Source organism: Phaenicophaeus curvirostris, chromosome 1, assembly GCF_032191515.1.
Source record: "Phaenicophaeus curvirostris isolate KB17595 chromosome 1, BPBGC_Pcur_1.0, whole genome shotgun sequence".
Classification (NCBI taxonomy): Eukaryota; Metazoa; Chordata; class Aves; order Cuculiformes; family Cuculidae; genus Phaenicophaeus; species Phaenicophaeus curvirostris.
In genome coordinates this window covers 38,862,303-38,885,154 of record NC_091392.1, presented here as the reverse complement: position 1 = coordinate 38,885,154, position 22,852 = coordinate 38,862,303, and the positions used below count along the sequence as shown (strand labels likewise).

At 46.2% G+C, this 22,852-nt stretch overlaps 1 protein-coding gene across 1 annotated transcript in view; it reads right to left on the bottom strand.

Annotated features, from left to right (window-relative positions):
• Positions 1-22,852, bottom strand: part of NTN4 (netrin 4) — a 49,190-nt gene that overhangs the window by 9,731 nt on the left and 16,607 nt on the right. Inside the window, exons 3-6 of the mRNA XM_069853439.1 lie at positions 18,011-18,289; positions 8,241-8,367; positions 6,761-6,949; positions 317-533 (exon numbers count right to left, since the gene is read on the bottom strand). Coding sequence (XP_069709540.1) covers positions 317-533; positions 6,761-6,949; positions 8,241-8,367; positions 18,011-18,289 — 812 coding nt within the window. The remainder of the gene's footprint in view (positions 1-316; positions 534-6,760; positions 6,950-8,240; positions 8,368-18,010; positions 18,290-22,852) is intronic.

Here is a 22,852-nt window from a genome sequence, read left to right as displayed (position 1 = left end):
CAGTTTGCTCATGGAGAGGAAGTGTAATGGTGAAGGTTACGGAAAACACCCCATGCATTAACACCAGCACTGAAACCCAATAATCCAACCGTGCTGGTGCCCTGCCACAGTGTGCCAGGTACTCAGGTGGACCGCAGCCTCAGCTCCCGCTCTACCCCCAATTCCTGGCCACCACAAGTCCCAAATATTTTGCACAACGGACATTTTTCAGACCAGGTGCCATGTATGAATCAGGTCAGAGAAGTGTCCTCCCTGGAATGGAGATGGCAGGGGGTTTACTGAGGTTGGGGGAAGGTCCTGGGACCCCCCAACTCACCTGCTGCTGTGGCAGTCCCCGGTGCGGGGGTCGCAGCTGCGGGCGCAGTCGCAGGGGCGGCAGCCGTAGGCACCGAAGCCCCAGTAGCCGGGGAGGCAGCGGTCGCAGTGGGGCCCGGCCACGCCAGGCTTGCAAGGGCAGTCACCAGTATTGGGGTCACAGAAGGTGCGGGGGCCCAGGGGGAGCGTGGCTGATCCCAGCGGGTGGCAGGAACAGGCTGCGGGAGACACCACGGAGGGAGAGATCATCTGTGAGTGCAAAAGGTCTGTGGGATGTAGGTGTAGGAGGTGCCTGTGAAGCTGACACTGCGCAGGGACACTGATGAGGTTTCTGGACTTTTTTTCATCCTCAGGCATAGAAAACTGAGCAGACCTTCCCTTCGGAATCTGTATGATTTTAACTTTTGTGAATTATCTAAGTAGTCAACCTACCCTGGTGTCATGTCATGTTTGCCAAATAGCTCTTTATTACTTTCCTTATAGCATCTGGACTTCAGTCCAGCCACATACCCAGGGATGTGCCTGGCTCACAATGATGTTTAAGCAGCCGTGGGTGCTTCACTGCAAAAATGAATCAAAGTATAATTGCTTTCTAAAGTAATAACAACTCTCTTTCATCCAGGAGGTTAAAAAACTCCCTCAGAACGGTCATTTTAATTAAAGTGGAGGCTGAGAGAAAAGTACCCTCTGTCTCTGTCTGATTTTCTTTTAAAGCCATAATTTCAAAATATTAGAAGAAAAAGAATGAGGACACTGACGGCTCGGAGATATGCTTTGCATATGCTCTGGGACACAGGTTTGTAGCGTGCGTATCAGAAATGCCGGCTGCTCTTTTTATCTCCTTCACAGCCCCTTGCAGCAGAATCATGGAATCATAGAATCATAGAATCACCAGGTTGGAAAAGACCCACCGGATGATGCACTGTAAGTGCACTGGGACATAAAAATGGCCATTTGTACAGGTCAGAAAAGATGCCCTAAAATAGGTGAAGTCTTCCTCGCCTGCCTCTTAGGATTTTTCTTTTCCATAAATGTAATTTCTGTCTGTTGCAAGACTACAATCTTTACCCCCCCAAAGATGGTAATCTTTTCAAAGATCAGAAATACAGTCATCAGAAGTGTGAGCCAAACCTCTGACCATCTGGCCTGGCCAGCAGGCAACACAGTGTCCCACAGGACAAGTAGCTGAGTGATTCATGCAGGGTTTGGTTCTCTGACCAGCACGTGTTACAGTCAGCCTTGTGCATAATCACAAAAAAAATCCCTTGCTGAAAGACTTTTGACTAAAACTCAATTTACATAAAAATCAGATTTCCTGAGAAAATTTCATTTGGAGGGAAAATATTCACCAAATTCTAATTTTTTTTTTTTTATTATTTGGCAGCTATGAAGGCAATAAAGCAGAAAAGCCACTGCATGTAACACAGTCCTTCTTTCTCTTAAAATACTTACTGCTGTGTGCATATATTTAATTTTACTCTGACAACATTTTTGTGGTTTTGGGGATTTGACATACCTGGAGTGTCATTTCAAAATATTAAAGGATAGATTAATATTGGCAGTTAACTTACAGGCGACTATGATTCCAAAACCTTTGCCAAAGTAATCCCCAGATTTTCTCCACCCTTGCCATTTCCCCCAAAATATAATTACATAAAATTAAAAGATTAGAAAGCCTCTCCGCAAACTGCAGAACTAGCTGCAGGCAGTGAACTCCAGTACTTTTAATAGCATAGTTTTCAACAGCACTCACCAAGACTCGCATACCTTTCTCCTGAAGTCTGTGAAGTGTTTTACACCTGACACATGTAGCCAAATGCTCTCTTTTCCTACTAGATGTGGTGGGTATTTCTGGCATTCCTCAGCCCCTTCAGGGGAAATTTTGAGCACTTAAAAGTTCTATTTTCCTGCAGTCAGTGAGATAACTTCACTGCTTATACAGACATTTGGTCCTGTGTCTGTTGGGTTTCAGCTGAGTTTTTACACCCTACCCTATTAGAGTTGGGAGATTTTTATGTTTTAGACGATGCTTTCACACAATTTTTTCCTAAGGGAAAATTTAGTGACAGTGGCAACACCACAGCGAGGCAAGAATATTAATTTTACAAAAGCTATTATGAAAACTTTAGCAGCAAGCACACAGGCAATTAGAATGGCAGTTAAAACCGAGAATATAGTTGGTTATACTTTTTAATAAAAGCTGCAAAGAGATGTATTTTAAATGTTATTAATTCTTACAAGGGCTGTGTATCCACCTCCGTGGGTCCTGTCCTTCCTGGCTGCTCCCCTATGAGCTACCAAGGCAGCAACCTGATTTCTAACCGTGGCCAGCGAATTGAAGCTTTATGGTCTTGCATCTCCAGTGCAGGCCCAAGATGACACTAAGCGGCATTGATGTGATTGCTTTGGGTGGCAAACTTACATCATGGAAAACGTGATGTGCAGAGGGAACATGCAGAGAAACGCAGAGGCATAAAGTGCAGCCTATCACTACGCACTGAGCACAGAAATGAGACTCTAGAGCTCAAATGCGAGTGAACTGCACCGGCTCTGAAAGAAATGCACGAAAACAGGACCAAGTGCTTCCATACTATGGCAACGGCAGGAAGAAAAGGACTGCAGGATTGACCCCACAACATTTGGCAGCTGCGGCTACAGCTCTCTCAAAGGCTGCTGAGCTGAGTGTTGGGTTGAGACCCTGTTCTCCTCTTTCAACCAATCCACACCTCACTGGTAGTACAGGACCCATCTCCACAAAGGTTTGGGGAGCAGCTTAACATCAGACAGAGCAACTACAGGCAGTGTTGTACGGTATTTCATGGTGGATGCATGGGCGCTGCGTGCAAGACTTTCAGTGTGAGGCTTCAGGATGGTGCCTGTCTCATGAGCCATGGCCTTTCCACCAGGGAGGGTGGGGGTTTCCATGGCCAAGGGAGCTCCAGTGAGAGAAGGGTTGGCTGGGCACCACCAGCCTGAGGCCAAGAGAAACCTTCCCCAAGCTTGACCTTTTAGTTTTCTTTTCAATTTGTAAGCAAATGGTTCAAATACCAATTTATCACCCTGTACGACACAGCAATATTTCACACGTGACTTCCACACATATGGGATCAAAATCCAGTGAGCAGGCCTCCAGCGGAGCTGGATTTTCCCAAGATACTGTTGTGGGTTTTTCAGCTGCCAGCTAACCTTTGGAAATAACAAATATTTACCCTGAAAAATCTACAGTTGAAAAGCAAAAATAAACTTGACAATTATATAACCTGAGTTATTGTCTGCAATGATACCATAGCCGAGGCTTAAAAATTCATGAGGGATGTAAAGAGAAAGACTGATGGGGGGAAAGAGTAATCAGATTGCTGTTTTAAATAGCAGAACATCTCATTTTATCAGTACACACCTACTCCTGAGCAAATATTGTATACACTCTTCACCTACAAGAATCTTTACAGTATCCTTAAAGATTATAGCTTAACAAATCCTTTATTTACTTTGATCTCGGTATTTTTAATTTTTCAGTGCTATTGCACGGTTAAGCAATAATGGTACCTTGTGTTAGAAGTAAGCAGGCAATGCCATAGCCTTCCCAGAAAGAATAACAGGGCACCACACACGTCCCTTGCTATGGCATGGTCCTTGGAAGTGTGCCAGGCATAGGCTGTAATTGGTCTTATATAATTTAATTTAACAGTCACTAGTCATTTGCTACAGCCTTGCAAGCTGCCGCGCTTCCCCGTGAGATGCTGGGTCCCCAGGTGCAGGGAGCAGCCCTGGCAGCAGGAGACCAGGAGGGAAACAGTGAAGGGATCTTAGGGAGAACAGCATTCCTGAGAGTTTGAAAAGCCCAGAAAGAAATAATCTGTGTGTTTGTAGCAATAGGGTACCTGAAAGGAAAGCATTCAGATGATCCCTATATTTTTGTTCAATCCAGTTTATGCCTGGGAAAGTTGGCTCCTCAAGTTACTTGAGTACTTCATGCTCTGTAATTCATAAATACCAAAGAAAAGAAAGAGCAACGAAGTAAATGCATTTAATGCAGAGGGTAAATAAATGTGGACTTTTTCTCACTGTACTCAAGGTTATCTTACAGGTTTTGTCAAATATATTCCCTTTGGCCTTTAAACACCAGAGTTCATGACTCCACAGTGGTCCATAAACAGATCGGATCCTTGCATTAAGGAGTAATGGGAACAAACTTACAGTCTATATGTCAGACAGTTTTTCTGGGGGAAAAAATTGTGGAAAGTGGAATGCCACGGGGCAGTGATTTAGAGATGAACACAGAAAGCTGAGAGGACCAAGCACTGGCATACGTCAACAAAAACACCCATTAATCATCTCATCTACACAGCTTTCTCCTGCCCAGAATGGCTGCGAGAAATGTTTTAATCGAGTTTCCTGGTATATAGCTAATGACATGATGTAATGCCTGACTTCATTAGCCCCGGTTTAACTTGCATACAGGCATACGCACACTGTCGGCATCCTTCTCTTTGAGCTGTGGCTGCTTTGCAGCAATATGTCCTGACATCTCTGTTTCCATTTGTTTTTCCAAGGAAGAAGGCTCCACGCTGGCCAGCCCAGGACGTGCCATTTTGACTCCCTCTCACACCCTCTAAAGAGGCACAAGATTTGGACTGGGTGTTTTGGCACCAGGAAAACCCTACGATGTGTCCCTTGTGAAACTCCATCTCCTCAATGGGCTGCATGAGACATCACAGGAGATAGTAGCCACTCCTACCACCTCTGAGGTGAAGGGTGTTATTTTCAGGTGTCCAGAAGACCGCATTCAAGTCAGTGACAAAGCATGACTTGGCTTCATCGGTCTCGGAAAAGTGCATGCCCTTCCCTGATGGAAGCTGACACATACAGAGCATTGGGAATTACAATCCTACGGAAGGCACCACAACTTGGTATTTTTAATGTAATGTAAAAGCACATTTAGGGGTTTGAACATGCCATACAGACTTTCAGTCTTTTGTCCTGTGTTATCTACCAGGAATCAATTAATTAGTTTTTTGTTTTTAATCAGGAAGGCTGAATCCACAAGTTAGGAAAAAACCTGCAAGCCCCTACATTGTGTCTAAGTGCAAGATTTAAGCCTGTTTTGTTTTTTTGTTTTTTTGGTTTTTTTTTACTACAGAGACTCCAAACCAAATGTTCATTGTCTAAGTTCTGGCAAAAACTACAGCAGGAAAGTATCTGATGTTTCAGGGAAGGAGGTTTGGAAATTTGATGTACACAATTTAAAAAAATTTATTAAATACACTATTTAAAACCATAAATTTGTGTACATACTACAGCAGTGAAATAATTATTTACACATGGAATGAACTGTGGTAAATTCTGTTATCATAAAGATAATTAGGGTTGTAAAACAGGTGGTTCAGCTGTTGCTGCTTCTCCTTACAAGGAGTGAAAAGTGAAGAGGAAGAGGACCTCTGCGATAGGCTGGTGGGGCCACCAGGAGTCTCATGAGAATGATACATAGCAAGGGAGTGGGACGAAAACAGTTGTTGCCCACCTGACCTCACCAATGGAAGTGAAAACACATGCGACTTCCCAGCCTGGGGTACAGCTCCCCACCCTAGAAGAGTTTCTCTTCCTTTAAATGCAGATACTTCTCCTTTGAAGGAGAGAGATGTCCTCAATGTTTCTTCAAATGACACAAGTAGGGTGTCAGTTGGATTTTTTTGCTGTCACCCATGAAGGTCCTTCTCCAGACTGGGGTTAGTGGGGAGAAGCCTGTTGAAGCCAGTGGGTGGCTGTAGTCGTAGAGCAGAGAGCTGCCTGCAGTCTATATTTAGCTCATCAGTGAACGTGCTCAGAGCAGTTTGGGGATCCGGAGTCCCCCACACTGAGTCACCATCCTCTCAGGAGTCCCTGGGGAGCGTGGCTCTCGGGTAGCTGCTTTTGCTTGGGAAATATTTAATTTCACATGTGGCTGAGTCATTGCCTTCGGTCTGGCCTTCTCAGTGTCACGCCTTCCGGGACAGAACTTAACTCGTGTTCCCATCTCTCCCTCTCTACCCACCTGCTGCTGCTGTGAACACGCACTGGTGGGCGATGCTATTTATCAGCTGCACCCCTGATGGTTGAGGCACCCTGCTTCTGGGGTTGCAGCAATCACCAAACAAGGAGAACATGCAAACACGATGCAGCTTTTGCTCTCCAAAGATAGCAGGAGAAAGTCAATGAATCTCTGCTCCTGCCCTGCCTCCAAGCTACAAGGGTCCTTGGGACAGATTTGTTGACAGCATTTACAGGCTTTCACTCTGCAAACTGCACCTTGCTTTTCACAAACAGCATCAAAAAGGGGATACAAAGAACTCCCTGTCCTTATTGCTCCTAAGCAAGAAGATCACTCCAAGGAAGGACAGAAGGATCTCACCTTTCCCTTGACACCCTCCCACTTAAGCATTTTACTAGTAAAAAGTTGCTGACTTACGTTTGCAGGCATCTGGGGCAGAGAAGGGCTTCCTGAGGTCCCGGTAGAAGCCTGGCTTGCAGCGCTGGCAGTGCTGCCCTTCTGTGTTGTGCTGACAGTTGTCACAGATGCCGCCGCTGCGATTGCCTGATGCCAGCCACGCATCCATGTCAAAATGACAAGTGTCGGCATGCCCATTACACTTGCAGGCTGAGAGGAAGCCAAAGGAAGCAGAGAGACTCATGAAGGATCATCATGAGAGATATTGATTTATAGAAAAGAGGCACAAAACCCCAAACCATGCTTTGGAATGGGAGACCTGACCTATGAACCCAGTATTCACTCAAATTTATTTAGTGTCATCACAATTTCATCCACGCTTCCCAATCTTTAGAGGTGACATTTAAGAAAAAAATAATTTTTTTATCTCCTTTATTTCTAGTATGAGTTTCCCAGTACAAGGCAGCAATGTGGTCAGGCCACATGGAGACCTCCCACATTCACTGGTCCTGCTGGGGCTGAATCCTTCCCTCCCTGCTTTAGAAATTAGCAGTGCCTCATGCAGCATCTGCCACGTGAGTGCTGTCAGGATGCTCCTCGCAGGTGATGGAAGGAAAAGGCAGATGGAGAGGAGGTGTGAGAGAGAGGGTGAACATCCCCCTTGCCCTATGCTGGCAGTGGAGGGAGTCTGGATGTCCACACAGTTGAAGTTAGGGGCCACAGGAGATATGTTTTAACCCCTGCTCATCAAATACTGCTGGTGGAAACAGAGACTCACTGTCACTCCCTTGGGGAACATCTATACTGCAGTGAGGTGTGACCACAGCCCACACGGGCAGGCTGACACTAGCTTAAGTGTTGACAGTATGGTATTCACAGCAGGACGGTGCTTAGCATGTGTGCAAACCTCCCCGGGGTGGTGTGGTTAATCCTCAGCACCCTTCTGGCTAAGCTGCTGCTGCTACTGAAGCAAATCACCTCGAGACCTCTGCAGTCTCCTGCAGCATGTGCTAACCCCAAGCATCCCTCCCCAGCACCACAGAAGTCGTCCTTAAACCTCCCCAGAGCCTGCAGCTCCTCCTGCCTTCAGTGCCCAGGGAGTGAGCAGAGCCCACGTCCAGCAGCAGAAGACCATACCTCCTGCAAGTGTGTTTGTCAGCCCATGGAGGGGACAGTGCTGGCCCCTGTTAACCTCCAAGGCACCCTGGTGGGCTGCAGTCTGCCTGTGACAGAAGACCACATCTCAAGGAGATGCACTTCAGTACCAAAACAAGGCCACACCAACAGACAACATGGTCTCATGAGGATTCCCAAGCAAGGAGCTTTGCTAACAGTGCTGTCCCCACCATACAAACATGCAGCGGGCACTGGGCAGGAGCAAATACTTGCTCATTGCCCCAGTACCTGCTGCCTCTTGGAAACACAGAGGACAGATGTGCAAGGAAGAAACATTTTGCTCTGGCAGAGGCTCTGGAGACACTGTTCCCAGCTGGTTACTTACACTGACATTCTCTGGGGGCTCCAGTTTTGCCGTCGGCAGCCTGCCAAGGCTGGTCATTGTAGAGCGGGGCGCAGTGCTGGCAGTGGGAGCCTGCTGTGTTGTGCTTGCACATGCATTTCCCATGGACCTACCAAGGGAAAGAGAGCAAGGATCATCCTGAAGTGTCCCCAGGTCTCCGGAGGGGCACAAGCAATGTCCAGGTACAAGAGATACTGCACCAGCTAGATGCTATTATGCAGACTAGAAACAGGGCTAGCATGATGACAAATATTCTGCTGTTATATTTTCAAACAGATTAGTATTTGTGGATCTGCATGTCATGGTCCTGTATGATCACAACTTCTATTGAGATCTAAAAAAATCCTTAGCAGAGAATTTCCAGGAGAGATTAAAAAAAAGCCAAGATCCAAAGCATCCTTGGGTCACACTGTAAAACATTTTGCTTTTTCTCCCTCCCAAACACAAATTGCAGGACCAGTACTCACAACCTCAGTACCCAGCTTTGTGTGCCCAGCCATCACTAACAGAAATGAGTAGGAAAAATAAAGAAATCCAGCCCCCCTCCCCGAAACACAGATATCTGCTCATCCTAGGCAGAGTTTTTGCTCAACAAAGGAAAAACCAGGGAGAGCACAAAGACCATAAGGGGCTATACTTGGATATCTTCATGACAGATAGGTAATTTAACAGCTACGCAGCCTAGCGCAAGGGGGTAATTAGAGATGAAAAGCCAGCGTAGCACGCTCGGTGCCAGCTGCCCCGTCAGCTGCTGGCATTACTCACACTGTTGGCAAAGGCAAAGAAAACAGGACATAGCCAGAGGGCAAGAGCAGCCCGGCAGCCCCTAGATGCAATGAAATCAAGCTCTGAAGCAGCATGGCTCTGCTGGCAAGGCTGAAGGCCCTGCCTTTTCCTGTGAAGTGTGGTGGGCAGCTGCATTCCATTGCTATTTCGATAGCTGCTTGTGCTTGTAGCTTTACCCTGCTCAACATTTTGCTTTTAAATACCAGTTTACTGCCCAGGTGCCTGCTGCATGGTCAGGACCGAGACAGGACCAGCGTCCTGCATTTGCTGGAACACGAGCTGAGTCCCTGGTGCCCCTTCCTTCATCAGTTGTGGGGAAAGTGAGAGAGAAAGGAGAGCAATAAACTGAGCATCATTTGGCTTCTCCTGCTGCTCAGTGATGAGCTGGAGACTTTAGCCCACCCTGTCAGAGTGGCCCTGTGCTCATAGAATCATAGAATCATAGAATAACCAGGTTGGAAGAGACCCACCGGATCATCGAGTCCAATCATTCCTATCAAACACTAAACCATGCCCCTCAGCACCTCGTCCACCCGTGCCTTAAACACCTCCAGGGAAGGTGACTCAACCACCTCCCTGGGCAGCCTGTGCCAGTGCCCAATGACCCTTTCTGTGAAGAATTTTTTCCTAATGTCCAGCCTAAACCTCCCCTGGCGGAGCTTGAGGCCATTCCCTCTTGTCCTGTCCCCTGTCACTTGGGAGAAGAGGCCAGCTCCCTCCTCTCTACAACCTCCTTTCAGGTAGTTGTAGAGAGCAATGAGGTCTCCCCTCAGCCTCCTCTTCTCCAGGCTAAACAACCCCAGCTCTCTCAGCCGCTCCTCATAAGACCTGCTCTCCAGCCCCCTCACCAGCTTTGTTGCTCTTCTCTGGACTCGCTGCCACAGGCTGGCCATAAAACCCAAAGAGCTAGGGAGCTGCACTGCCTGCTTTCGGCACTGGGATCGACACAGGGGTGCCTGGTGACCTGGCCTGGAGCTGGGGCACGGCATTAACTGCTACTGGAAAATGCTGCCTTCTGCTCTGTTTAATTTGTGGTTTTACAAGCGTGCTGCACCTAACTGCGTGGCTTGCTGCCGAGACCTGCCACAAAAAGGGTTCCTGTGAAACCTGGATGGTAAACAAAACAGAAGAGGACCTTGAACGTGGTGTAAACAGCTCCTGCTTGTTACGTAGACACACCCACACCCACGCCACACACTCCTGGCAGATGATGACTTTCTGATTTATTTATTTTTAATGAATAGATTTCAGCTACTACCTAACAGGGGTCAGGTGGAACCAGTACAGAGAAAACCTCAAAACTGACCTTGAAAATTCTTAAAACTTTCCAGCAGCAACGCGAACAGCAACATCTTTCAAAAACTTTTCAAGTGATCCTTTCCTGCCTTATTAAAATGTCTAAATTATCAATGCAGGAATAAGCAAAATACAGTACAGCAACGTGACTGCATAAACAATGGACAGACACAGATGGAGTCAGAACGTGCAAGCATCTAAGCTAAAGCACTAATACTAAGATAATATCAGTTTCTATGCTATTTTGGCCACATCATGGATTGGTTTCACCGCAGATACTAGTTGGTCTGCCTAGCTCATCACTTTGATATATGCTTAAATGTGTGCTAGTGTTTGAAAAGAATGTGAAGCAAATACATACAAGAAACAAAGCAAATTTGCAGAGGGAATATTTGGTCCTCAGAGTGTGTCCTGTGCTTCCATATTTTCATTTTTCCTACCACCTACAAAACATTCTTCAGGCCCTCTGATGCCTTGGTTTCCTAAATCTACACTGCAATAAAATTTCTCTCTCTTCTGTAGTTTTTAGGCAAAGACCACACACAAACCAATGTTAGAAAACAACTTTACATACTTTTAAAAGCATCTACCCACATGGAAGCCGAAATTGGTTAACTTTGTATTAGTTGTGTGGTCATCTTTTAGTGATTTTGATGGAGACCAAACTCTGATGCCATTTTTGATAAGGGTTTCTCGTAAGTCCTTTGACCATCGAGTGGTTATAGATAAACAGGTTGTAGTAGCCTGAACCACATCTTACGCCAGAGAAATCCTTCAGCTTCTTCCTCTCAGGACTGTCTCAGCTGTCAGAAGAGAGGGACCCACTAGACCTGTGACATCCATGATCAGAAAGGGAAGGTGACCTGAGGGAGTTAGAGGCTGCCATGGTCAAAACCAGGGGGTCTCTTGGCGCTTTAGGTGATCATGATGCCAAAGGAAGAAGGATATGGGAGAAGATTTGCAAACAGGGGTATGTCTCAGACACGGAGGGCTCTTGGGATTACTGTGGGAACATCTAGTTCCCCTGCCAGTGCCCGCAGCCTGTAGCCTAACCCTTCATAGTCAGCTCTCCCCTCGCCAAAATCGCACAAAGAATCAGTGGGGACTCAATAAATCAGCCAACGTCTGCTCGGCATTTATAATGTATGACTCAGAAATTCAGAAGCACCTAAGAAACCTTCAAAGGATTAAGTATCCCAAAACACCAGCAGAGAGCGAGGCAAAGCTCCCCGCTGAGGAGCATTCATGGTCCCAAGACATAAGAGCCTGCATTTTCCGAAAGCCCAAGTACTGTATAATAGAGCATGCAACGTTGCCAGAACAGGGGGAGTTGGGTAAAAATCAAACTGAAGAGGATGGGTAATCCAAGAACCTGATGTGTAACTGTTCATTTGGCATGCAGAGCTAATAGGCAAACCACTGAATAGCTGCGCACCAACTTGTTAATATTAATCTCCATGTAAACTCTAAAGAAACTAATCTCATAAACTTAAAATACTTCTGCAGCAATAGTAGGCCTGTGGGCTCTCAGATACTGTGGCAAGAAGCATTGCAAAAGAGCCTCGTTTGGATATGGTGGAAATCAAGCCAGGTGGTGTTTAGACAGACACTGAGGCAGAGCAGGGCATAAGGCTCCTGGTACTGATCACTTGTAAAGGCATGATGCACCTGGGGAGAAGGATACAAACAGTCTGGCTGAACAGCTTAAAAAATAAGAGAATAGCACGATTTGACTCTGACTTCTGCATAAGGGCAAGCACAGGATGAGCACAGAGTTCTGTTCCTCCATACATCTGGGCTCCCCACCTGACTCAGTGGGTGCTGTCACAGACTGAGTCAGGAGGAACCATATGTTCCCAGTACTTCTCATAATGGCTGCTTTGCCGTCTTCTTTCCTCCACAAGCGTATGCATTAGCATCTTCATCAGATGCTCCCTCCCAAGCTCAGATCCCACCACACCCCCTCTGTTCTCCTCAGCAGGGGCTGGACAGGGCGCTCAGTATCCCAGATGCTTTGCAACCCTGTGCACCCCTGCTTGCTGCGAGGTCAGTGACTTGTAATCCCAGCAGGATTCACAGCCAGGTGAGTGCCTGCAGAGGCATGGAGTGCAACGGCTTGGTTGGCCCCTCATCTGCCTTGGATGCAGCCACCCTGGCTCCAGTCTTCAGGAGCAAGCTTTGGAAAAAAACAGCAGTAGTGCCGAGCCTTTAGAGTGGTGCTACTCAAACGGGCTGGATCCCAACAAAACTCTGCCTCTGTGAGGTTCCCCCCAGGTCCCACGGTGGCCCCAACCCCTCTTGGTCAGACAGAACAAGGCTCAGACCCACTGACAAACAAGCTAAACAAGCCAGTCTCAGCCAAGCAAGGGAGAAAAATGGGCTCTTTAATAACTTGTTTCTCAGTGCAGCTGTTTGTAATCATAGAATAGGTTTAATCATGGAACAGTTTAATTAACACCTTTATTTTCCTATTCCTTTTTTCATAGAAAGTTGGATCTAAATGCTTGCCTCAGGCTGATGTATTTATTCTCTTTCAATAGCATCATAACGATTACCATCCAGACCAGCTCTGCTTTAAACATTTCTCCATCCTAGCTTTATCCCATTGAAGAAAATCTCTTTTTTCTTCTATATAATTCCAGCATGACAGAAAAGATTTTTATGCATTGGCAACAACAAAAGAAGTGAATATGAGTAAGCCTTTTCTTGCAGCCCATAGAGAGACAGGTATTTTTATTAGTTAAAAGAAACAACTTAAATTAGGAGAAAGACAGGACAAGAAGAAGGGATAACAGAAGGAAAAGAGAAGTGGCAGCATGTGAAAATCAGCCAACAGACTGTCTACACTGGGCAAAATTAATGCCTGTAAGAGCTGTAGGAGGGCCAGATGCAAGACTGTGATGCTCTGTAAATCCCTTGTGCCAGAAAGCAGCCAGGAGTCAGGGCTGAGAAATCAGCCTGGCAGCTCTGCTGGAACCCAAAGTAAAGCAGGGAAATTATGTACCCAGCCTCAGGGATTTTGCCAGCATCTTGACACCTTTCTGAAGGCAGAATGTGACCCCCGTGCATCGGCAAGGGAAAAGGCATCCTCCCTTTTCATTCACCTCGATTTACATTTAACTATGAGGCATACCCACTCGGGTCACTCCGGAGCATCACTAAGTACACAAACACAATTCCCAGCATGTCTCACCACTTTGAACACTCACACAGCTCTTGACTCATTTAAGGAGCAAATCTTACTCATACCATTTTTCATTTTGTCATGGGGTCTTTACATCCCAGTTCACTTTCACACTGTAGGAGGTCCTTCTTAGCTCTACAGCCCAATCGCAAAGTCACTCATTAGAGGCCACAATGCCAACAGCATTACAAAAGTTGACTTCTGTAAGATAAACGAGTGACTGATTTCCCTATACAAAGACAGTTGCTAGGGCATGCTTCCTTCCAGAGCCTTTTGTTGCTGAATTATAACCTTCCAATGCTTCCTTTCAGATTGCAAATGCATGTTTTTTCTTTTTCTTTAGTCAAATCCTATAAAATCCTTTTGCCTCTGTGTATCACGTTCCAAAAAGTTGGACAGTGAGAAAGAAATACTGCGTTGAGGGAAAAATGCTTTCAGTCACCTGTTATGAACTGATTTATACTGCAAGAACTCACCCACTATATAGAGTGCAATACAAATGCACACTAAAAGAAAATCAATGTCCCAAAGACCTGATAGCATAAGTAGGCTGAAAATCTGGGAGGGGCAAGTGCTTTTAATAGAGTTTCTTTCTCGGACCTGCTAAAATAGTATTTTCTCTATTTTTTTAATTTGAATGGAAAATGGGCATGATATCAGCCTAAAGGAGAATCACAGCATTCATGCTGAGTCTCTAACGATAGCTTTTAAACTGTGTTGTGCTCCAGCCACTGTGCCAATTTTAGAACCCATGCCTACTGGCTGCTGTCAGCATGCAGGGAGGTATTCTTTCCCAAAGCACCAGACAACCAAATTTATGCATGAGAAAACTCTCATATCCTATCCTGTTCTTGTGAAAGAATACAAAGCTTGTTGTCCAGGGTGTGGGGGCCGTCTGATGGTTTTTTTTAATTCCTTGTACAATAGGCTTCTGTCAGTGCTGCTGGAGAAGACCTTCACCATCTTTTGATGTCAGTAGCATGATAACAATTTATAGCAGCTACTGGGTTTGCCACATGAGAAGGGGGAGGAACGTTCACCCTGTCTGACTACACAAAGTGCTTTAGCACGGTAGCTCAGTCTAGCCAGGATCCCAACCATACTGTATCCCTGTACTCCTTCATAAATATAGAAAGAGCCTGGGGAGATCAGCTGGCTGACTTGGGTGCATCAAACAAATACCTAAAATCTGGGGTTTGGTACCTAATTGTCAGGCAGCTGCCAGAAATCAAGTTCAGATGCATTCATTGATCAGGTTCCTTAACTGGTTTGTCTGTTCAGCCTAGAAAATATAGTGCAGTGCCTGGAAAAGTCCTTGACTTAAACTGACAGAGCACCTTGGGCTACTAAAGATGTATGTAAGTGTAATTGCAGTAGTGACATTTCGGTACGGCAGCAGCACCACATCAAACCGCTTTGGGCACATGTCTTAAGTCCATTGAAGCTTCTTCATCCCTAAGTTCTAGTTTCCCAATTCCTTTCTTCAGAGCAAAGATAGCTGTCACGTTACTAAAACTGTCACTGAGGGAAAAAGAGAACAAAAGGATGAACAAAATTAGACAGCTCCGTTTGCTCTCACTGTTTGATGCAAGTGATAGATGTGTGGACAGGGATTGCAAAGAAGGTTAACCCACACCAGTGAATGGAGCCAGAGCTGCTTCTGCTGGGGTGTAAGGAGCTGCTCTTTGTCCACTAGGCCACCTTGTTTGCATCCATCCTTCATCACCCAAGTGTGTTCTGGACCAGTACTATCTCATGGCCAAGCTGGACTTATAGCCTCCCTTCAGCCACTCAGAATTTTTACCTTTAAAACTGTCAGCTTCTCAGCACATGATGGCCTAGCCCTTGAGAAAAATGCATCCGATGGAAGGAATCCCACGGCAGCGAGCTGGGCTGATGTCCCAAGCTGAGAGGAGCATCCTGGTCCCCCAGGTCAGGTCCCCGAACCAAAGCTGCCTGAGCAGCAGCCATCAGTATCCTTGTGTGGCTTCATTAGATCCACCTCTGGGTGCGGTGGCTGAAATGCTTCTGGTTGCTTTGTGAGATCTGCCTGAGACCTGGTGGCTATGCCCAGTGCTGCCAGGACACCCCAGCATACTGACCAGAGCAGCCCAAGGGAAAAACAAATATATGACATCCAGGTCTTCCACTGGCTAAGCAGGGACTGAAACTAAGCCGGATGTTGCCTATGGGCTGAGACCAAGCAGGAGGTTAAGAAAACTTGCACATACTTCCTTTGGAAAAGTTGTTTTTTCAAAAAAGCATATTAAACTTGCCTAAATTTTTATATTTACTCTTTAACTTAGAGGATATTCTACTGGAGCGTTCAGGTCTAAACAAGCATAAAAACAGAGCCAGTTTTTATAATCATACTGTGAAATGGTGATGTGCTTCTCCGCTTTTGCTGTCCTTGGTTTTATGATGAAGCTTCTGCTAAGACCTCATGTAGATACAGTTCCATAAAGACAAGGCTGAAGTCCCCATTTCACACTTGAATGATAGACTGCAATTGTTCAGAACTATCTTTTATGTGGCTTTTGCAGTTGAAATGTACAAAAAATGCTTCCTTTTTGAAATCCTACCCTCTTTTCAGAAGTTTCTCTGATTTTTCCCAGCTTAGAAGCCACAGACCCTGCAACCATGTGTCCTTTTTCTGTCATTCACATGTGTCTTGCTGTCACCTTGGAAATAATCCTCTCTTCCCATTCTAAAGCAACACACTGGCAACCTCCAGCCTGTTATGCATAGGTTGCGTGCCACCGCAGCCCCTGAATCACAGCAGCCTTGCCCCAGGCAGGAGCTTGGCATGGACCAGGCTCAGCCCCAGCTGCCCTGGTTCTAATAATGGATAAAATGGTATTGGGAGAGGAAACACCTCCCTGATCCTCCCTGCAAACTATGCAGTTATGTCACCTCTACATGGGCATATCCCTTATAGGAAATGCAGAATAAGTGGTAAGGAACAGTAAAATGAGCCAGTCTCACTGCCGAAATGACACCTTTGGGACTCCTGCCACGTACATATTTACAACCAGAGTTTAATTTCCAGTCCCCTCAGGGTTACAGCAGGGGCTCGTTGCTATTTCTTGCTTTGGTTTTCAGCACAGTTTTGGCACTTGATTCCTTCCCACAGCATCGCCTGTTACCTGAGCACTGTGGTTTCCAGAGGCTACAGCTGTACCGGAAGCATATTTGGCTGCAGGCTCTGTTAACAACTCCCAGCAGTGCTCCCAGGCACACTCCTGTGCAATTGTATCCCACCAAAATAATCCTGAGCAAATAGCTCTTTTCAAAGACTTTCACTCAGGGAACATCTATGGCAAGCAGAGCAGTGCTACTTGAAACAGCCTTATCAATCATAGCGTTGTACGCTTTCAAATCGGTATATTTTCAAGATGTTACAAGATGTGCTCTATTAGAAGAGAAACATGCTGTCTGCTTCGTGTCTGAGACCATAATTTAAGTGAAATGAGAGTTCCCTGAAGAGCTGGACAAATGCCAGACCTCTTTACCTCAAGTAACTGCCTTATGTTTTTTTACGATCTTTCTTTTCTAACATCATTCAGTACAAAGTTTGACTGCCCTGGCCTTTCCTACTGCTCCTGTGCCAGCAAAGCCAGGATTTTCAGAGCCAGTCAAGAGGGGCAGAAAGGACAACGTGGGCTGAGGGCAATGAGTGTCACTGGGCTGTCAGGGTGCAGGCACCCAGTGCATCGGCAGCTGCTGTGCTATCACCTCCCAACAAGTTAGCGGCTCTCACTTCTTTAGGACATGGGAGGATCGGGGTTTACGTCTTGGTGGGTCCCAAGAGATTTGTGCTCAGAGCTCTTGTGATGGGAATCCCCTCAAAACCACAGTACAGGATTTTTAACTGGAGAAAGGTATTCAAAGTGCAACGGAAGGCCTTGGAGCGAGAGCCAAAATACAGATCTCTGGCCCCTTGGTTCAGAATCCAACCCAATAGCTGAGGTTCTTCCAGAAGAAATGGCAATCAAAAGATATCTAGTACCACTGTTCTGTTTTCTTGTAAGTTTGTCACTATCTCAGATTTTCTTATTCCCAAACTGTCATTAGTAGCCTATATGGCTCCAACAAGGAGGAGCTCTCCTCCATCTTCATCATCAAAATGCCCTTCATTTATTATCTTTTAGATACCATTTTATCACAAGGTAGTGTTTGGGTGAAAAAGGGAGCTAGCAATTCAATTTTTTTTAAAGATTCACCTGAAATAAATTACTGTGGAGCATCCTTGAAGGATGAGAGTCCTGGTGGACCTCATACCAAGGCAGAAGAGAAGCCCAGTGCTTCAGCTTGATGTGAGGACCACCTCCTTTGTAAAGACTGCTTTTGCTCCCCATGCTTGGAATTCAGGGCTTCACATGTCAAATATTGCACACTTGGACCTACACCATTACTCTAAATCGTCCCTATTATTTTGAAAGTCTGCTTTCCTGTAGTGCAGACATTGTTGGGCGCATGTACATACCACGTGGAAGACGCCAGCCGTCCTGACAGGCTTGAATCCGGTGACAGGGACGCAGTGGTCAGCGTGGCCATTACAGAAGCAGCTGCCCTTCACAATGAAGTCGTAGATGGCGTAGTGCAGGTGTGGCGAGGGTCGAGGGCCTGGGTCCGCTGGGAGGCAGGGACAGCCCTGCCGCTCCAGCAGCCGCACTCGCAAGTTGGTGATCTTCAGCTGTGCCTGCGCTTCGGCGCTGTACGGGTCCTCAGCAGCATAAGGCGGCGACAGGGCTCGGTATATCACCTGGGCAGAGAAACGGAGCAAGGGAGAGGGGTGGGATGGCAGTAGGAGTATTCCCCAGGAGCACACACCAGGATCTCCCAATGCTCTTCCCCCTCCACAAGTGGTGGGAACAGTAAATCCACCTCCACCCTGGTGATCCTCACCCCTGTGATCCCCTGTGTCCATTTCCACACCAAGTCCAGACCCTATGGGTGTCAAATAAAATTTTGCCATCACTTGAGGCAGAGGTGGGTGCCACTGGCATGCGGTCTGGCAGCCCAGTGCAGGGACTGTCCATGCTGAAGGCAACGCTCAGGTGGGTGACTCTTCATTAACATTCCGTCTCCCAGAATGGGTGTACTTTTAAAGAAACACAGCTCGGATTTCCAAATATTTGGCTTCTATCAGTCCCAGGCTGTTTCCTAGTGGAAAAGTGATTAGGTATGGCAATTAGTGACAGCAAGCTCATAGTGGAGAAAACCGAGATAAGGAAGAAAGAAGGCGGGGTGTGTGTGTGTGTGTGTGTGTATGTGTTGTGGAATTTAAACAAATACTTATCATTCAGTCTTTATTTTAACTTTCCTCTGATTGAATAGTTAAATATTAGCTCAAGGTGAAAACTGAGAGCACTGGATGAAAACAACCAATTTTCTTGAACTGGTTTATTTTAAAGTTGTTGGTCTAGCTGCCTGCAGTGAGACACCAGAAACAGCACAGACCTTGTATAACTAGTATTGGCATAAAATCATAGAATCATAGAATCACAGAATAACCAGGTTGGAAGAGACCCACCGGATCATCGAGTCCAACCATTCCTATCAAACACTAAATCATGCCCCTTAGCACCTCAAACACACTTATGACACACTTATGACATTAATTAGTGGTACATTTAACTTACTGTGACACTTTCTAAATAGTTCAATAGCTCTTCACTGAACAGGCACTGAAAGCTTGAGGAACTACAGTATTTATAAGCAACATTCAATCAGTCACTTGATAAGTGTTTGAGGGTGTGACATAGACTAACGGCTTGATGCACTGCTCCCAGCAATAGCTTCAAACCTCCTCAAACTGCCCCTCTGCCTTGCTGACAACTACTCAATGCCACCAGAAATGCCAGTCAGCAAACCATGGATGGTGAGATGGTGTGCGATAGTGATAGTTAAGCACCGTTTCTTGCCAGGAGGTGCTGCAGGGTGCCCAGAGAGAGGCAGAGCACGAGACTGCTGGCACTGCTGGATCACAGCCTCCCCTCCCTAAATCTGCTCCTCCTCAAGCATGTGGCTGATACACTTCAGACAGTGAAGGTTTACCTTTTATTTAACCAGGATTTACGTATCCTGGAAATAATGATCCCAGTGCTGCCAGCTTGTCTGGCTGTGGGCTTCGCCTGCTGGCTGTCACCTCCACCAGCCCTGCCGCTGCTGGCACTGCTCCTGACCGGGACCTGGCTTTTCTCCAGAGCTGCCAGCATCCAGCCAGTGGAAGCTTTGTCCCAGCCTGGAAGGAGATTTAGAGCACATTTTGGAGCTGAATGGTGGCAGTGTGCTTTTGCACATCCCGTCAGTCTGCCAAGCGCGGTTGCTACCAGCGTGCCGGTGGCAGCGGGGTTGAAGTGTGCTGGTGCTGGATGCCGAGCACTGGCAAGCACGTCGCAGCTGCAGCCCCACTCTTCCATCCTGCAGATGCCCCCTCCCAAAGGTATTCCAGCATCTTCCGCTGGAAAGATGTTGAAAAAGGAGAAGGCTAATTAGAAAAGTGGTCAGAGGGCAAGGTTGCTGAGCAGTATGCCCCTCTGGCAAAAATGTTGAGTCTGATGATGGCTATTAATAAATAGTAACACATTTCAAAAGGGTTTTTATCCCTTCTCTTTCAGAGAAAATGTCACTGCAGAGATTTTTCTGCTTTCCTCAAATAAAAATATCAAGCACATATGAACAGAAACCCAGGCAAACCCTCAGGCCCCGCAGCCTTCCCCAAGACTTGTTATTTACCCAAATTTAAATCAATGTCATTCTGATCACATTGACTCATTAGCGGCTTTGTGAATACCAGATGCTTTCAGATATGGGAATAAAATTCCCTGGAAAACATCCAAACTGGAGACATCGATTTTCTTTTAGTGGAGACGATGGAGAATTACCAGGCTAAGATTTTTCTGTAAAAACTAGCAGTTTGGGTTCCTTGCAATTACATATATTGCATTTCAGACAATTCTTTGTTCATCCAGATTGGGATAAGAGCAGTGTAGGAAATATATCAAAGTGAATAATTCATGCTAGTTGCAGCAGCTGCTCTCCTCATAATTTTCAGTTTTTCGTGTTTATCTATCCCAATGTAATGCATGTGATTGACGCCGGTAGCTCTAGTAAAGAATATCGCAACAAGGAATCAATAACCCTGAGTGCCTTCATGCTGAAAGAGCTAAATCTTGTCTGTGTGGAATTCAGGGGGAGTTCTGATTCTGATTTCAATGGAGCCAGTATTCCCGCTCAGGCCCTAAAATGTTACAAACATTTCTTTTTATGGCTACTTGAAAACAGTGATGCTAAACATGAGCTCTATCTGTAATTCCCAAGGGCTGCAGGCTCTCAGCTGCTCCCCCCTCAGCTGCCTTCTATGTTTCTGGATGTGCCCAGCAGCCCTGGCCCGGGTTTCAGAGCCACGCTCTCCCCTGCAGCAGCACAATGTGATGGGGTGAGCCTGGTCTCAGCGCTGCCAAGGCAGTAAACATCCTCATCTCTGTGTCCCAGACACTAGTAGCTCTGCCTTAATAAAATACAAACCAGTCATTATAATGTGTAGGACACCATACAAATAGCAATTCTCTGCTTTGCCCTAGCAGACTGAGCTGGAGCCCCAAGAGGTTCCATAATAAGGTCAAGGATGTGTTTCCCAGCAGGATTTCCCTGTTCAGTTGTTAACGTTGATGATTTATTCCAGCCTGTCTTGGGAGTCAACAGATCACTGAGGGGATGTCATCCTCATACAGCTGTTACGGGTCTTTACCTCTGAGCTGCCAGCACCTCAGGTCCACGTACACTCATGGGTGTGTAACAGCTTTCCTGCTTTTACTTGTCTTTGGACTCCTCCACGTAATTGTCCCACTCACGGCACCAGCCCCAGTCTGCAGCATCCCATCTATGAACGAACCGCGGTTTGCATAGCAAACCTGACTGGGTTTTCATACCTACATTTCTGCCGGCAGCCCCTGGTCACTGCAGTCAGAGGTCTCCTCAACCAAAGTCTTGTCTAATTTTAAGAAAGCAGGGAAAGCATGTAGGCAGGATTTGAGAAGAATGTGCTGCCAACATATATGTGTATGTGATGATGTGGTTTTGCAAGCCCATCATCTCCCTGCTGCCACCGGGCAGAATTTCCTCTGATCGACTCTGTTGGGTTAGCGCTCCCCAGCCATCCTGTGATGCTTGTGATGATGTGCCTAGTCCACAGCCATCTTTCCTCTTCCCAACAACTCCCTGAAGCCCTCTGGGTTTATCTTGTTAAAACCATACAGAAAACACGCACACTTACTTCAGCCTAGAGGGACACAAATTCTATCCAGTGGCTCCGACACTGCAGTCTCAGTCTTGGCACACATCATGTCAGCTTTTTAGGTGTTGGGGCAGCCCTTCTGCCTGACATGATGGGGGTGATAGCAGTTCCCACCTGCCCCAAGAGAAGTCACTGCCTGCAGAGCCATCAAGTTCATTACTCTTCCTATCCCAAAAGCACTGGAAGAAGTTATGCCCAAGGTTTCTGCCAAAGACAGCTCTGCTGTCATTACACAAGGGAGACAAATAGCTTGATGAGGTCCAGGAGAACATCCTTTTAGATAGGTGATGCCATTCCTATTTTCACACAGCAAGGTCTCTGCCAGGAGAATGCTCCACCACGAGCACAGGAATGCACCTACCCTCTTGGCAAAGGAGCAACAGCAGCAAAATCTGGCCATTCACCCGCAGCAAGCCTCACTAGAAAACATTTTACAGGGATCAGACCTACGGCTTTCCCACTCAAGTCAGTCTGCATGCAGGCATCTTACCAACAATACGGCACAGCCCAGCACTACAATGTTGGGTAGACAATGTGACTTCTCCGAGTAGTCAGCCTGCATCTTTACATCAGCAGCTCTACAGTGCATGCACTAATCGAAATTTTCTAATTTGTGAAACAAGTTACAAGTAATCGGTTGAAAACAGCCCCCCCAAAACCTTCAGTGCTAGATGCACCATGATATATCCTATCAGAAAGATATTTTCATTCCTACTGTTGCTAGCTCGCTATAAATCTTATGGCATTTGGGAGTCTTAAACATAATCCCAGTAACTGAATCTATATCGTCTCAGTTTCCATTTAAAACTATCTAGCAATAGCTCATACCTGAGGAGCAAATGTCACAAATAGGGAGGTAAATAAAAAGAACCTCTGCCTTTGAAAGAAAATATCAGTATTTGGCATAACGCTACTTCCACGTCCTGTGGAATCATGCTGTGGGATCCCATGTCCTATAAATGTGACGTCTGCATGAAGCAACATCAATAGAGAAGGGATTTAAAACTTGCAGGAGGATTTTTTGGT